General features: G+C 36.9%; 1 protein-coding gene across 1 annotated transcript; it reads left to right on the forward strand.

The window, feature by feature from the left end:
• The first annotated feature begins 7,356 nt into the window (after window positions 1-7,356).
• Window positions 7,357-16,078, forward strand: LOC113289708 (tetratricopeptide repeat protein SKI3-like). Its single transcript, XM_026539051.1, has 21 exons — window positions 7,357-7,534; window positions 7,633-7,845; window positions 7,927-8,049; window positions 8,171-8,254; window positions 8,371-8,421; window positions 8,872-8,964; window positions 9,736-9,876; window positions 9,968-10,048; window positions 10,183-10,430; window positions 10,501-10,672; window positions 10,760-10,875; window positions 10,970-11,027; window positions 11,573-11,638; window positions 11,803-12,015; window positions 12,156-12,207; window positions 12,542-12,915; window positions 13,022-13,116; window positions 13,704-13,946; window positions 14,239-14,882; window positions 15,018-15,221; window positions 15,496-16,078. Exons 1-21 carry the CDS (start codon window positions 7,433-7,435, stop codon window positions 15,675-15,677), a joined length of 3,555 nt encoding a protein of 1,184 aa, XP_026394836.1. The 5' UTR covers window positions 7,357-7,432; the 3' UTR covers window positions 15,678-16,078.
• Window positions 16,079-16,518: the final 440 nt, after the last annotated feature.

A 16,518-nucleotide genomic window follows, 5' to 3' on the forward strand; every position in this document is an offset into this window, starting at 1 on the left:
CAATCACATCCAACAATTCGTTTGGCAATTTGAGAGGACTTACTCCAATATAATTTCTAGAGAATCAACTAGACAGTCAGACTCAATCTAGAGTAAGGATATTAAAGAGTTTAATATCTCTAACTCTTAATTCGATCCGCAATCAGCAAATAGAAATCTGCGAGCTCCATTGAATATAAGAGGAGTAACTTGAACGGTACCAAAGACCAATGTTCAAGTGCCAATCAATGTAAATCAACAACCAAAGGTTGGATATTATAATTGATTGATCTTAACGCACAACCTGTGATATTTCAATTATCTAACAAAATATAATGCGGAAAAGAAATAACACAAACACAAGAAGTTTTGTTAACGAGGAAACCGCAAATGCAAAAAAAACCCGGGACCTAGTCCAGTTTGAACATCACGCTGTATTAAGCCACTACAGACTCTAGCCTACTACCACTTAACTTCAAACTGGACTGTAGTTGAACCCTAATCAATGTCACACTGATTCAAGGTACAGTTTCGTTCCTTACGTCTCTGATCTCTGCAGAATGCTACACACTTGATTCCCTTAGCTGATCTCACCCACAACCAAGAGTTGCTACGATCCAAAGTAGAAAACTTGATAAAAAAATCTGTCTCATACAGAAAAGTCTATAGATTGAATGAATTTGTCTCCCACATAAATGCCCAAGATTTTTTGTTCCGTCTTTTGATAAGGTGAACAAGAACCAATTGATAAACCAGACTTATATTCCCGAAAAATAGCCTAGTATTATCAATCACCTCACAATAATCTTAATCGACTAGCGAAACAAGATATTGTGGAATCACAAACGATGAGACGAAGATGTTTGTGATTACTTTTATCTTGCCTATCGTATAAATTAATCTCGAGTCAATTATTTCAATTGTACCCAATACAATAATACCGGGCAAGATCAGAACACGCAACTACAAAGAAAATAGTTGGGCCTGGCTTCACAATCCCAATGAAGTCTTTGAAGTCGTTAACCTACAGGGTCTGGAAGAAACCTAAGGTTAAAGGAGAATCAACTCTAGTTTATGCAACTAGTAACACACATGAGGTGTGGGGATTAGTTTTCCCAGTTGCTAGAGTTCTTCTTTATATAGTTTTTAAATCAGGGTTTGCAATCCAAGTTACCTTGGTAACAAAGAATTTAATATTCATCGTTAGATGAAAAAACTGATTCAACCAAGCTAATCTCTTTCAACCATTAGATCGAACTTAGATTGTTACACACAAATGAAATGTACCCTCATTTAGGTTTATGTAACCGTACCCAAACGTGTACACCGTGTTGGTTCACAAATAGTTAACTGAGGTTATCCATATAATCATATCAACCTGATTCATCTTAACCATAACTAGTTCAAATGACTCAAATGAAACTAGTTAAAGAGTTGTTCAATTGCTATATTCTCGTAGAATTATACAAGAACACAATTGAAGAAAAAAAAAAATCGGTTTGATTCACTTGAATCAATCATGAACATTATATCCACGGTTTGCAAAGATTGCATTCCTTATTATATAAAATTTATGTTCATGTTGATAACCGGTTTTTAGAACTTTAACCTTCAAGTATGCAAACGGGTACGCATACTTGAAATAACCGGACTAAGATTGGGTTTCGCCAGTACGCAAACGGGTACGCGGACTTTCAATCCCAGCAGAAATTCTCGGACATGAACCTATACGCCAGTATGCATACTTAGGATCCCGGATTTCTCAAACCAACAGGTACGCAAACGGGTGCGCATACTATGGATCCCGGACATGGATTACATATGTGCAAGTGTTAAAGCATAACTCGGTTGAACCCACCAAGCGTTGGTATGTTAAGTTTGGTTGTCATATTTTAGTGAGACAAAACTCATTTAAAGAGTCGCTTGATTATGTACTAGAGTCAACTTCGTATAGGTTAGCTTGAAAGTATTAGGATATGAGACATTACAAATATTGCGAAGACTTGAAGAAGTGAAGAAGCAAGGAGCTACAACGACAACATCATCCTTCCACTTAAGGTTAGTGATATTTGACTTGAACTGTTTCATTCCCTAACGTATCTTTCAAGGCGTGCATATTGAAACCAAACTACGAAGCATGAATGATTATACTCTAGTTAGACATAGTATTAAGGAATACAATACGAGGTTTATTGTTTAACCATTAAACTTTGTATATAAGACATCGACATAACCGTTTAAATGTATTGTGATTATGTATGGGTATAAGGTGAAGATTTCATCCTAGGAAATAATATTTTACATTTGTTTTAAGGAAGTACATTCATGAACTTGTTTTGTGAATCGAAAGATAAATCGCCAGGCATTATTGGTATTGTTATTCATTGCATATCTTTTGAACTGCCAATATGTGTGATTAGTATAACCTCTCATGACTTGTTTATGTTCTTGGTAAAACTGTTCACAAAGGCCTGACTTTTGTATTGGCATGACTTTTATTAGTGAAACTGATCTTAAGTAATCACCTGAGATGGTATGATCGATTTTGTGTTATTGGTATGACCGACTCTGGGTAAAGGGGAACCGATTCTAGTAAGAGGTGCAACCTATCACAAAGGGAAATCGATCCTTGTGATGTGATTTCAAAGTTGTTGTAGTAAGAAAGGTTGTCGTTCACTCGGACTTTGTTGAGATTGATTCCAGGATTAAATATAAAAAATAATAAAAAGAATAAAATATGTACAAAATATGTCACGGGATGAAGCCTTCACCGGGACTCGGGATTTCACTGTTTTCATATTCAAGTGGTTCAGAAATTAATCCTAAGCAATTATAGCTCAAAACAAAAGGAATATTAACTCTATTCTTTACCAAAATAGATTTCGTAAAACATCAATTGCAAATTACAAGCATAGTGTATCAAAAGCACCTAAGACTAAGCATACACTATCAAACAAGATAACAATTGATTAATATAAATCATAAATCATTTAGAATCGGTGCAAAAAGTGAATAAGGAATTAATTAAATTACCCCATGGATGAAATACAGCTTCATCCGTTGTCCCAATGATGGGGTCTAGCTCCACATGGTGAAAACACACTCAAAAAGATAAATCATTGCTCAAAAAGGTGTTTTTATTGCAGAATTATTATAAAACAGAAATTCGTAACGCTTTATAGATGTTACAGAACCTACTGTTACAATTGAGAAACTGTTACAAAGAAAAGATGACAGGCCAATTTGTATTGTGATCTATTCTTCGTCGTCTTCTTCACCTGAACTCCGAGCACCACTCTCTGCAGCCTTCTGTGCTCGATACTTTCTACCCCTAACTCTCCCTATCTCTTATGTGATTCCAGTAGCCTTTATATACCCAATTGAACCGAGAATAAATCCTCATAACTCCACATAATCTCGGCAATCAACCAAAACTATTTTCTTTTACTTCCATGCAAGATACAAGATTTTATTTGTTATTTCAACTCCTCATGCAGATGACTTGTGTTTACACACTCCAAAAACGTTCCTAGCACCTTTTAAATTGCAACCAACTGCTTCTTCCCACACACAAACATCAGCTGCACTCGGGACTGAGAAGGAAAAGAAAAACCGTGAAACCCTACTTCTCTGTTTTGCCAAAACTTCATGGATAACTCTGTTTCTTCGATTCAATGTCCATTACCAAGCCTGTTTGATCGAAACAGGCCTAAACCAACTCGAAACCATGAGAAAGTCCAATAGAAAGCTCGTCCAAATCATAACCAGGTGACTTTTTCGGAGAAGATGAACAATCCCGACCAAAAATCTTGTTTACCTCCCAACCGTCGATATAATCAATTCCAATCGAAACGAACACCACTACCAACCCTGTTTACTCCATTAGAGCAAAACATGTCCAAATCATAAATTCCAGCCCTTTAGTCTCCCAAAACATGCCCAAATCATAAACCCTAATTCTGCCAGTTGAGTGCTTCTTTTCCCGCCAGTGGGTACTAATGACAAATTTGGGCTACACATAGTCGTGGGTGTCCTTTATCAAAAGTAGGAGTCTGTATAGCAAATGTCCTCCGAGGGTGCCCCGAGCAACTTTTCAAGCCGAATTTTCCAAAAATGTTTATTTCCCCAAAATACCTACAAACACATAAAACACCATAATAAGTACGAAATCGAGTACCAACAATACAGAAAAATGAGGACAACTTAGACACAAAAATGTGTCTATCACCTTGTATGAGGTGCATCAAGTTTTTAGTAGAAAGGGGAACCGATCCTATGGACATGTACAACACGTTTTTAGGCAAAGGGGAACCGATCCTATGGACATGTCCAGTAAGTATAATTTAGATACCATATATATGTGGGGAACCGATCCTAGTACTTTGTCAACCGAATTTTGGTAACTAGCTGACTATGCAAAGTACTCACATGGAGGTAGAACCGAAACCTGTTTTGGTAGAACCGTGAAACCCATGTTTGGTGATTGAGTGTTCTTGATCAATCACATAGTTCTTGAAAGTCAGATGAACCAATTCTAAACTTGTTTGGAAGTGTTGCAAACCGGTTTCAAGATTGTAAGTATGAAAGAGGACTTACAAAGTAAGGATGTCGACATACTTTGAACATGTGCAGTAACGCTAATCTTTAATTGTTCAAAGTTATTCCTTAATAGCTAAAGGAAGAAAATCCCGGATCGAATAAAATAAATTGAGAATCTTTAATTTAAGGTTTTTAATTTTATTTTAGGAAAATGAAAATTAGTAATGTGCATTTACTAGTTGGAGATTTTCCAAGAGATTTTCGGTCAATATTTGGACAAAGCATTTCCAGGAATTATGGAAACCGAATCTGGAATATATTGCATATATTGAGAATATTTTCGGTTTTGAAAATTCGTCGGTGTCCAAACTTCCTTGATCTATAAATATGAAAGTTTGCATTTCGAGCAAACTAATCCTCGGAGATAGCAAAACTATCTCATTTGTGCTGCTACTGGTGAAGCCACCTATTCGGATTGGAGAGTAACTTAATTAGGCGAAATCTCTTATGGCCGCTCAGTTTAAAGACTTCTTTGGGATTGAAAATCTCTATCATTACCGTTGGTGGGAAACTAGATAATTGCGGTTTATCTTTTGTTTTCGATTGATTTGATTGACTAACGGTGGTTGAACTTTGATTGTACCTAGTCTGTTTATGCTTGAGAATCTTCTCTTCTGATATAAGATTCACTAAAACTAGATCGAAGTTTCGACGGGGATCTTTAAACTGTTTGTAGATCTAAAGACGTCTTGTGATAATCCATTGTTAATAGACTCCGTTTTGTGCGTGATTGATCACAAGAAATTCAAGTTGATTGTGTGCAAGTGTTTATTGAAGATCTAAGAAGATTTGAAGACAAAGAAGACTTTGAAGATTTCTAATTTGGGTTCATAATCTTTGGTGTGCACAATACTTGTTTCGGTAAAAGAGGATCCAACTATAATCGGTTTATCCTTGTGGTAGATTAGATTGATTAGTTGTGTAGATCAGCATCAATACAATTCTTTGTGATTAAAAGTATTGATTGCAAAATCTTAACAATTACTTTGGTAGTTGATAATAAGATAGATCTAAGAACCTGACAAAGGAGTTTATTGAGATAAACAGAAGAGCCTTTTGTCGAACTCACATTACTTGGTTGAAAAGAGTTGACACCAAACAGATTTGTTATTCCTTTAATTTTTGGAATATGAACCAAAAGAATTGTTCCAAATACATGACTTATTACAGGTCGGAGGCGTGGGAATACAAACGGAACTAGGTGAACTATAGGTTTAGTTGCTTGGTCTCAACTATACGAAGTTATCGTATTATCGCAATTTTGTCCATAACCGATCACACTTGGTATCAGACTTATAGGTTGAATTAAAAAGATTGTGGTGTATTTGGGTACCCTTATCTTTCAGAAGTGCTTAACCTCTTTACAACCCAAAAAATCTTCATTAAAAGCCTTATTTCATTGGAAAAAGAGAAGGAGGTTGTGAATCCATATAAAACGCGAAATGATTTTGCCCTCAAAAGTTAGGGTTACAGAAACCGCTCATAAAGGAAGTCATTAGCCCATCGTCGGTGATAAAAATGGAAAACGAAATGGTTTAGAACTTGGGCGTAAAACCATTTCGCGTTTTTTCTTCACAATTCAACGATCGAAAAAGTCAGTCCCAGATCCAAACTAACGTGAAAAGGGGATGTAAACGTTGTGAAAAACAACCTTTGTACCCAGTCTAAGTATAATACCATCAAAATAAATATTAACACAAGTATTCCTTAATCAATGATGTAGACAAACATAAAATGATCACAAACTTAGAATCTATCACGCCATGCTATCGAGGATTTTTTTTTTCCTTGCAAGCTACTAGAGCATTTTTTATCTAGTGACATCACAACCAACCATGTTATCTGTGGTTAGTTATGATGCAAAAACACTAGATCCCTTGGGGGCACTTTGAATCATATAAACTCTTTCTTTAAAAAATGACAACATGATCAATAGGAAAATTAAAATGAACAAAACCTCGAGGTTAAATAATAAAACACCCCCACTAAGAAATCATGTAAGAATCTACTTAAAACATCTAGTTATTTAGTAACTCAATCATGAGTTACAACCAACGTAAGCACAGTAGTAGGCTTCACTACTGGGTTTAAGGCTACATTGAAGTCTATATTTTCTTATTCTTCAAAGATATTTACAACCAATCTGTATTTGTGTTTGTAGTTCAATCTGACTTCGCCTTTACTTTATTAATCCATTTGCGTCCTAAGATATTCATACAATGAGGTTTAAGAAGAATTCACTTCCAAGTTTTAACTTTAACTGAAACATGATATTCCTCCTTACAAAACCAACTTTTTTGTTAAAGCAGATTTGAAATCTTTCGGCCCAGAGGTGACAGTTACCAAGGAAGTAAAGATATATAGAAACCGATATTTTATTGAATGATATGTGACATAATCCATAAATATTTTTTATTTTAAAATAATTCTTTGGCCTTGTAACCACTATACTAGTATAAATTAATTCACAAATAAATTAATATGAAAGAAAAACACTTTTCTTATAATGACATGAGAACATTTTTCAACGAATACTTAACATCATCGCTCAATGACATTCTTATCGCTATATACTTTTCCCATAGTGGCACGCCAGGCCATCTGACAGATAATATTTTTTTGGCACGCAAAAATGCTATGTGGAGGGATGGAATCAATTTTCATAGTGCCACTTTTAAGAGCAACAATGCGTCCTTGGACTATAATCAACTTCCGTTGACTAACCCTAAAAGAACAAAAAAATAAACAAGCCTTCCCCTCCTGTCCGGTACTTCTACTTCTTCCTTTCTTTCTGGTATTACTGGTTCTTTAGCGTTTCCGTCCAGAGAGTGAGAAAGGATTTTTCAATTTAGAGATGAAAAGCGAAGATAACGAAGAAGAAGGTCTTTTATTATTGAAGCAATTACAAGAATTCGTTGATTCTGATCCCACCAATGCATCTCATCACTACAATCTCGTAAGCTCCTAACTTCTTCAACTCTTCGATTTCAGTTTTTTCTGTTTTCTTTGTTTCAAATTTTAAACTCCAGAACTTGTTTCATTACACACAAACAGGCACTATTCATATTGGAGAACAAACAAGAAGAAGAAGACAAAGCAAAAGCCGTTGAACATTTGGTTATCTCTGCTAAGTTAAACCCTAATAATGGTTCTGCATTTCGATTGTTAGGGCATTATTATAGTAGATTCTCTATCAAAGATACTTCAAGAGCTTCTAAGTGTTACCAAAGATCACTCACTCTTAATCCTGATGATTTTGAAGCTGGGGTTTGTGCTTAAATACACTTGTTCTTCTTCATAAACTAATTTATTGAGAAAGTTATGGATTCTTACTAATTTGTTGTGTAGGAAGCACTTTGTGATTTGTTAAGTGATGATGGAAAGGAAACATTGGAGGTTGCCGTTTGTCGGGATGCTTCAGAGAAGTCACCAAGGGCCTTTTGGGCGTATGGACGATTAGGATATTTGCTGGTGGCGTTTCTTTACGATTACAGAACATTTCTTTTGTATTTGTGGTTTATGTACTTGTGGATCTCTGTTGTTACCATTGCTGTGAACACGTTAACTGATATATTGTTATGTAACTGTCCAGGCTCATCAGAAAAAATGGACTGAAGCAGTACAGAGTCTTCAGCAGGCTATACGAGGTTATCCTACTTGTGCAGATTTGTGGGAAGTATGTTAACCGTAACCCCATTCTTTGAGTAATGGGTTTGTCCATCTTATATTTTACTCTCTTTCTTTGCGGACGTTTTCCATTTTGTTGATTGATTATTGGTTATGTTTTTACAGACTCTTGGTCTTGCATACCAGCGGCTAGGAATGTTAACTGCTGCTATAAAGGTACGCTTTCTAATTCTGGAAAGTGTGATGTTCTAAACTTTTAAGACAGAATATCACATCATTGTTCTGGCCTTTGCTGTTTCTTAGTATGGTGCTGCAGAACCTTTGAAAGTATGATAAGAATTTGAGAATGTGATCAAGTATTTTGCTACCCGATACTCTTGACCAACAACATATGATTAATTAAATTGTTTTTAACGAAAAACAACAACAAATCCTTAAAGTTAGTAATAACAATAAAAGAGCCAACTGATCATCAGCAACTTGTATGCTGCAAATACAAATGTGAAATGCAACGTCTCACTTGAATTAATGTCAACTGCATTTGCAGCATGGGATCGTAGATCCCCTCAAATCAGAGTTTCTTTGACATCCTTGCTTATGCCTTTGTAATCACTACTAACCATGTTCCGAGACAAAGTTCTTATATGTATGTCTCTAATTTGACAGTCATATGGGCGAGCAATTGAGCTGGAGGATACAAAAATCTTCGCGCTGGTTGAAAGTGGAAACATATTGTTGATGCTTGGCTCCTTCAGAAAGGTTATATTTATGTTGTAGTTTGCAGATTGAACTTTGTGGCATCTCTTTTTCTCCTTTCTGCTTCTTTTCTTTGTTAGTTAGTCAAGCTATATTTAGTAGGTGGAACGTCCGCAATTTTGGTTCTCCAGATGGTGGTGATTGGGTAAGGGTTGTGATGATCAGTAGGTCATCCAGTATTCATGACAGTGTTGATAAACTTAAATGATTGAGTGGTGTGACAGTGTTGGAGTTTGGTGGCAGTCCAGCGAATAAGTTAATAGTTTGTCAGTTGAAGCAAAAAGCATATGCTGAAATTCGTAGCATAATAATTTGTTGGAAATTTCTTACGAGGTTATCAAATTAAGTGTTAGAAGTAATCCTAGATGCCCATGTAGGTTACTTGCCATGTTTAGATGTAATAGCTTTTGTTTGATGTTTATATTTATTAAGTTTTGATTATAGTCTTATCATTGCATATGTGTAAGCAAGAGACTGGTTGTGTCTTAGGTTCCCGTTACAAAGTGTGCCTTGCATTGTTGTTTACTGGATCGAAATAGTAGGGCTTGGGGTGATCAACTTGATTAGGAAAACACACTTGTGCATGTAATGGGGATTGAGAGAAAGGAACACGGAGAGAAGGAGGGCTATAATTGGTCTGAAAATGTTTGTCACTGCGTTACTATCTGCTCATGTTGAACTTTTTCAAGTATGTTTACCCATATCCGCATGTATATCAATACGTTTACTTAGACACACCTATTACATTTTAGCTTAAATTGCTTTCCTCTACAGGGCATTGAGCAGTTTCGGCAGGCATTAGATATTGCACCTCATAGTGTAGCTGCACACTGTGGGCTTGCTTCGGGGATGCTAGGGTTGGCCAAGGAATGTGTAAATTCTGGTGCATTCGCTTGGGGAGCATCACTATTGCAGGTTTACCTTCAGCAAGTATACCTTTGTCTGATAAATTTGCTTAGTAAAATGCAACTAACAAAGAGTAGAAGTGTCTGTATGATGGTTTTAGGAAGCATCTGATATTGCAAAAGCAAGTACTGGCTTATCTGGAAATGCTTCTTGTACGTGGAAGTTGCATGGTGATATTCAGGTATAGTCATATGAAGGTGTTTCTTGTGGGTATCTTCTCAATCTGTAAGAATTCAAATATTAAGATAGTTTCTCAAATTATGATGACTCAAATGTTGTCTGACTTCTGAAAGAACAAATTTTCATCTCTGTCAGCTTACACTTGCAAAGTGTTTTCCTTGGATGGATGGAAAGATGTGCATAGATTATGATGAGGTGGCATTCAGAAAATCCATCACTTCCTGGAAAAGAAGTTTGTATCTGGCTGCAGTTTCTGCTAGTCGTTCTTACCAGCGAGCATTGCACTTGACCCCATGGAAAGCTAATATCTATGCTGATATTGCAATCTCTATGGATTTGATTCGTTCAATGGAGGAGAGAAATGAACCTAAACCCTTTGCTTGGTAAGATATCTACTGTGTCAAGCATAGCCTTCTTCTTAAGCTATTTAAACTGACTTTTTATGCGCACCAGGCAGCTACCTGAGAAAATGTCGTTGGGTGCCTTATATCTTGAGGGAGACAGTAGTGACTTCTGGGTGATTTTCGGGTGTTTATCCACTCATTCTCCAATGAAGCAACATGCTCTGATTAGGGGGTTGCAATTGGATGCATCTCTTGCAACCGCATGGGCAGACCTTGGGAAGGTAATAATCTACATGCTGTTTCTGTGTGGGTCGAGCAGAATTAATTTTCGTATTTCAAAGTTTGAAGAAGTGTGTTTTCTAGAACAGCTGTACAGGAAAGTGGGAGAGAAACAATTGACTGCACAAGCCTTCGACCATGCTAGAAGCATAGATCCTGCACTTGCATTACCATGGGCAGGCATTTCAACAGAGTTTGGATCCGGGTAAGTACTTATGCCCTTGTTGGTATGTTGATCTATTAGAAAGCTTGTATACGTGATGTATGTGAGTTAAAGTATATTTTATTTTATTTTTTAGGGGATGCACTCTAGATGAGGCTTATGAAAGCTGCCTTCGGGCTGTGCAGATATTGCCTGTAAGTGTAGCTACGCTTTTATGAGCTAATCTTTCCTGTATATTATATATATGGCAATGAGTTATAATTTATTAGTTAATGATTTTTGACTTTTCCTCGAGTCTGGATGCATTCTTCATCAAAGTCATAGTGTTGCAAGGATAGACCCTGTTAGACTCTTAAAAGTAAAACACTTCTAAATATAAAAGAAAATGAAATTGCAACCGAAAGATATACAGGAAATTTAGCGAGTCAGATGCGTGGGATCCGTGTCTGCGCATGATCTGCATATCGCTCATAATTTACATCTGCTTGTATGTCTGTTGTTGTTCTGATTTGAATCAGAATGTAAGTCGTATTTGCATAAGTTATTCGGAGTATTTCCACAACAAATTCTCTGTACTTCTCTGCATGATTTCTCTTGTAAAATTTTGTGGTTTTAGATGTTGGAATTGCAAGAATCTTTCTTCTTCTTGTTAATCTTTATAAATGCCACTAACATGAAATGGGTTTGGAGTGGGTACTTCCTTTTTGTATTCTCAAGATCACGTATCTATCTCTTGCAGCTTGCGGAGTTCCAAATTGGTCTTGGAAATATTGCTTTTCTTTCAAGGCATCTGCAATCCCCACAGGTATAACCATATATTGGTACTTTGTTCTAAGCGAAATTATCTGGAAATTGTAAGCTGTCTTGCTTAAAAGTCGGTTCATCTAGAGACATGGGAATTATTTGTTGCAATTTGCTTCCACAGATGTTTAGTTTTGAAGCCATTTGTTCTGACAATTCATAATGCAGGTATTTGGAGCCGTTTGCCAGGCCGTGCATCGTGCTCCTCACTGTCCTGAATCACACAATTTGAATGGTCTCGTACATGAAGCGAGATATGATTACCAATCAGCAATCGCTTGTTACAGATTAGCACGATATGCCGTTAATTGTTCTGTAAGAAAGACGCCCGAATCCCATCTCTCTGATATTTCAGCTAATCTAGCCAGAGCGTATTATATGGTAAACAAGTTCTTTCAATTCCTGGTACATTTTGATTTCAACCAAAATAAGAACCCTTTAGCTCATACATGATACATGTAAGAACCCTTGTTTTTTTGTTTGTCAACTTAGATCTGTTAAAAGCCTTTAATTTGTTACAGGCAGGGAATGCTGTTGATTCTTCTCGCGAATGTGAAGGTTTGAAGAAAGAAGGTGAGCCGACTGGTTAATTGCATGCCGTAGGTTGCTTCTAGATCAACTTTGCATGTCAATCATGTTGCGATACGATGTTTGGACAAACCTTCCCTCATCATTCAGAAAATGTATCCTTAATCCATTGTTCTGAAGATTTTACAATCATCGATAGGTTTATCAGGCATACCTGTGCATCTGTTTTTACTATCTACACGTGAAAGGGTTTCCAGTAGGCCGTCACTTGTGCACCTAATTTAATTCTTGCTGCTGTGGCGGAGCAGTAACTGACAATCTGTCAAGTGTTAACCACTCAGCTGCTGACTCGCTCTACTTTATCTTGTCAACATTGCAGGTCTTCTTGATATCAGGGCACTGCAGATACATGCTCTCTCTTTGTGGAAACTTGGGAAGAATGAGTTAGCTCTCTCTGTGGTTAGAATTCTTGCTGCAAGCATTTCAAAGATGGATAGTGATACTGCTTCTGCTTCTATATGTTTGGTATGTAAGTTGATGTACCACATATCAGGGCTCGAATCAGCTTCATCAAGTATTCTGAAAATGCCAAGGGAACTGTTAAAAAGTTCAAGTATGAGTTTTATCGTATTTGTGATTCATGTTCTCGACCATAGTAATCGTCTTGAGTCGGTCATTCCAATTGGTCGTGAATCTCTGACATCTGATGAAGAAATAGCTGAAATGCATTCTTTAATTGCCCTTAGTAAAGTTGTAAGTTTCTCCTTTTGATTTCAAAAACCATTTCTTGTATTTTGCCGCAGGAGCAGTTTGTGGTTTGTTTGGTCAACTGAACTGGTTATTGTTTTGTATTTTGCAGGTCAAAACTGGACTAGAGCAGATCACCGATATTCAGAAAGGTGTACATCACCTGAGAAAAGCTCTTCACAGATACCCTCATAGTAGTTTGTTAAGGTAAATTTTTATGTAACATGGAACCATTCGGTGGGCAAAAACCTTTCAAAGAAGATTCACTAAAAACAGTCTATCCTATGCGCCTTAGAAGCCCCAACAGAAAAGTGGAACCACTTGTTGAAATTAGATGGGTTTGCAACTGCAACTGCAGTTTGCAACTCTAGACTCAATTTATCAAAAGAAACCTCTAGGCAGAAATTGGTTGCAGAAACATGATTCTTGATGGACCAGTTTAGATGCCATGAGTAACGAATTTGTAAGCATAATGCACTCGGATGAATGCTGAAGCCTACATAACATACTATAATGTGTAAGACTAGCCCTCTTTTGGTTCTATGTTCTAGTAACATTTATCTCTTGACCAATATTACTCCGCAAGTTCCACCTTTTCAAAAAGTTTAAGCTCTCCTTTAACTTTTCTCCTTTTTGTTTCCATTTTGTTGCCGGGTGATGCCTAAACTATCGCAGGAGACCATAACCATATTGTTAAATTGGTTGATGTTCGTGAAGTAGTTTTTATGGACTACTGGTAAGAATTCTTTTGAGTTTTTTCCATTATTTTTTCTTATTTGCATTTGCACTTGCAGGAACCAACTGGGTTATGTTTTACTATCCAGCAAAGAATGGAATGATGTTCATACTGTGCCAAGGTGCACTGTTGTAGAGTCTCCGGGTTTCCATGTGGTTGATGGTCTAGTATCAGCACCTGAGATTCTTGGTGCTGCAGTTGTTGCATGCAACTCCAGCAAAAGCACCAATTTGAAATTATCTTTGGCAACATGTATAGGCCCCTGCATGCATGGGAGACAAACAATTAGTCAACTTCAGAGGTATAATAGCTAGTATAATTTATATTCTTATATGAACTCTTTTCGATTATGTCATATAATTTATTTAGGAAAAGCCTGCAAGATTGAGCACTGATTACAGTTCCTATATATTGGTTTTCAACTCCTACTTTATTCTTTTGCTTTTTAAATAGATGTTGCTCATACGAAACTTCTCATAAACCTCACAAACCTAAATACCTCCTCAAAATTAAACTGTTCCCTAGAGAATTTATTGGTTCATGATTAAGAAACTTCAATTAACGTCTGTGCATGTGTTTTGATTTTTGGACAGATGGTTGCATCAGGAGCCTTGGAACCATACTGCACGATACTTGCTTCTACTTAATTTTCTGCAGAAGGCTCGTGAAGAGCGGTTTCCTCAGCATCTTTGTATTATACTTAGTAGGCTAGTTTGTGTAGCTCTCTCTTGTGAAATGTATTCAAAGAAAGATGTAGCTTACCAGTATCAAAAGTTCCAGCTTCTACTCTGTGCTTCTGAGATCAGTTTACAAAATGGAGCGCACGACGACTGCATTGGCCATGCTCTGGATTCGTTAAGACTTACGCTCCCTGATAGCACCCGCTTTTTTGCGCACTTGGTACTATGCCGCGCCTATGCGGCATTGGAGGATTTTCCGAAATCTCAGAAAGAGTATATGAAATGCTTGGAGCTAAAGACAGAACATCCAGTTGGTTTGATAAGCCTCAAACTTCTGGAGTCCAGATTTAACCTACATATTGATACGAGTACCGTGAACTTGAAATTCGAGGAGTGCTTGAAAGAAATCGGAAGCTCAAGAAATATGTGGATGGCAGTGTTTCAGTTAGTGTTGGGTCAGAGCTATATTTGGGATCAAGATCTGCTTCATGCAGAAGAGGCTCTTGCACAGGGTTGCTCATTGGTTGATACCGATAGTTGCCTCTTTCTCTGTCATGGTATATAGTAATAGTAAATTTGGCTCTTATTTTGTTTGTTTCATTTTCCGCTTTCTCTAAACATTAATGCATTGGAGCTCATAATTTCTTATGTCCTTGTTGTTGCTTTTCTTCCAATGTAAACCTTAAAAACAGGGGTTATCTGTATGGAGCTTGCTAAGCAACAGTCTGGATCTCAGTTCTTGTCTCTCTCAGTTTCCAGCCTGCGCAGAGCTCAAGAGGTATCACCCATTCCTTTACCTATTGTCTCAGCATTGCTTGCTCAAGCAGAAGCAAGCCTTGGCTCCAGAGGGGAGTGGGAGAGAAACCTTCGACTCGAATGGTTTTCTTGGCCATCAGGTATCTTTTGTTTTGCGAAGTGTTATATTGTTTAGTTTGCAACCAAATGAAATTTCATAGTACCAAAGGAGGTTGGCCCTTGAATGATTCAATCTCTCCCTTCTAGATCAGAACCGTCAAATCATTCTGCTGGTTTAATTTTTGAGTTTTATGAAGAGGATAACCAGTAAGAACGTGACGGCCAATCGTTATGTTTCAGACGTTATCTTTTTTCTTCTTGATATTTCTTGTTGGTTCTTTTGGTATCTCAGACTTTGCTTTGTTTCTTACATAGACACGAGGCCTGCAGAATTGTACTTTCAAATGCACTTGCTCGCACGACAGCTGAAAGGTGGTCCTGACTCATCTCTTGGTGTTGGTTTTCATCGGACCCCTCAGACATGGATTCTGCGAGCGATACATGTGAACCCATCCTGTTCCAGATATTGGAAATTGTTGTACAAGACGAAGGTTTGACCTGTGTACAATTAGGTGCTTGTATGTGTAGCTATTAAATCATGCAATTTTCATTTTATAATTCGGAATTGCCAAGTACTCGAATGCATCCTCGCTGCCACTGCTGATTCCTCAACTTGGAGCAGATAAAGTAACCTTTTGGCACCCAAGAGTAGTTTGCAAATGAAGGCTGCTGTCGACGCCGATTTAGTTATCTTGATAATTTAGACCTTCTGTATATTCCATTCGAGTAAGAGTAACCTAATATAGGATTTGTTCAAAAACTGTTTATATCACTCAAGGATTTCCTGTTTTCTTTTAGTTTCTTTTTGGCCTGGATATAATTCCCAGGTTACTTGGTGATGAAGTGGAGTTTTGGACCAAACCCTGAATGGGAGGTACTTTACAAAGAACGATTTTTTGGGGACCATGATTTTTGTGGGATCATTGTTTTATTTTGGGTAAGACATTAGAAATAAATCTAGGTCACCCCTTATCTAGATATCTATATTAATACCTAAATTATCCTCCTAATTAATTTTGGGTAATGATTAGTTAGTGTTAATAATAGTTAGTGTAATGATTAAGTAAAAGATAATTAGTGACATTAAAAAATCAGATGAGTTTTTTTCTTTAAAGGAAGTAGAATTATTGAGAGAGTAAAGTTAAAGAAGATGAAGAAGGAAAACATGAAAAACGATGGATTTTACCAACCACAATTGGAGGAAGAGTATTTGGGTACCCAGATATGCTTCAAACTTAGATAATGTTGGTTGAATTGTTCCAAATTTTCAAAAAAATGTTGAATTTTAGATTAGATTTGGGCTTGTTCGGTTACCTTATGTGAAGAACAGGTTACCGA

The sequence above is a fragment of the Papaver somniferum genome, chromosome 6 (genome assembly GCF_003573695.1).
Source record: "Papaver somniferum cultivar HN1 chromosome 6, ASM357369v1, whole genome shotgun sequence".
Lineage (NCBI taxonomy): Eukaryota > Viridiplantae > Streptophyta > Magnoliopsida > Ranunculales > Papaveraceae > Papaver > Papaver somniferum.

Bases quoted from the DNA above. Each gene is read 5' to 3' on its own strand.
- LOC113289708 (XM_026539051.1), top strand. From the start codon at position 7,433: ATGAAAAGCGAAGATAACGAAGAAGAAGGTCTTTTATTATTGAAGCAA. The intron at 8,255-8,370 runs GTATGTTAACCG...ATGTTTTTACAG, and splicing joins CTTGTGCAGATTTGTGGGAA to ACTCTTGGTCTTGCATACCA. The intron at 10,876-10,969 runs GTAAGTACTTAT...TTTATTTTTTAG, and splicing joins TCAACAGAGTTTGGATCCGG to GGGATGCACTCTAGATGAGG.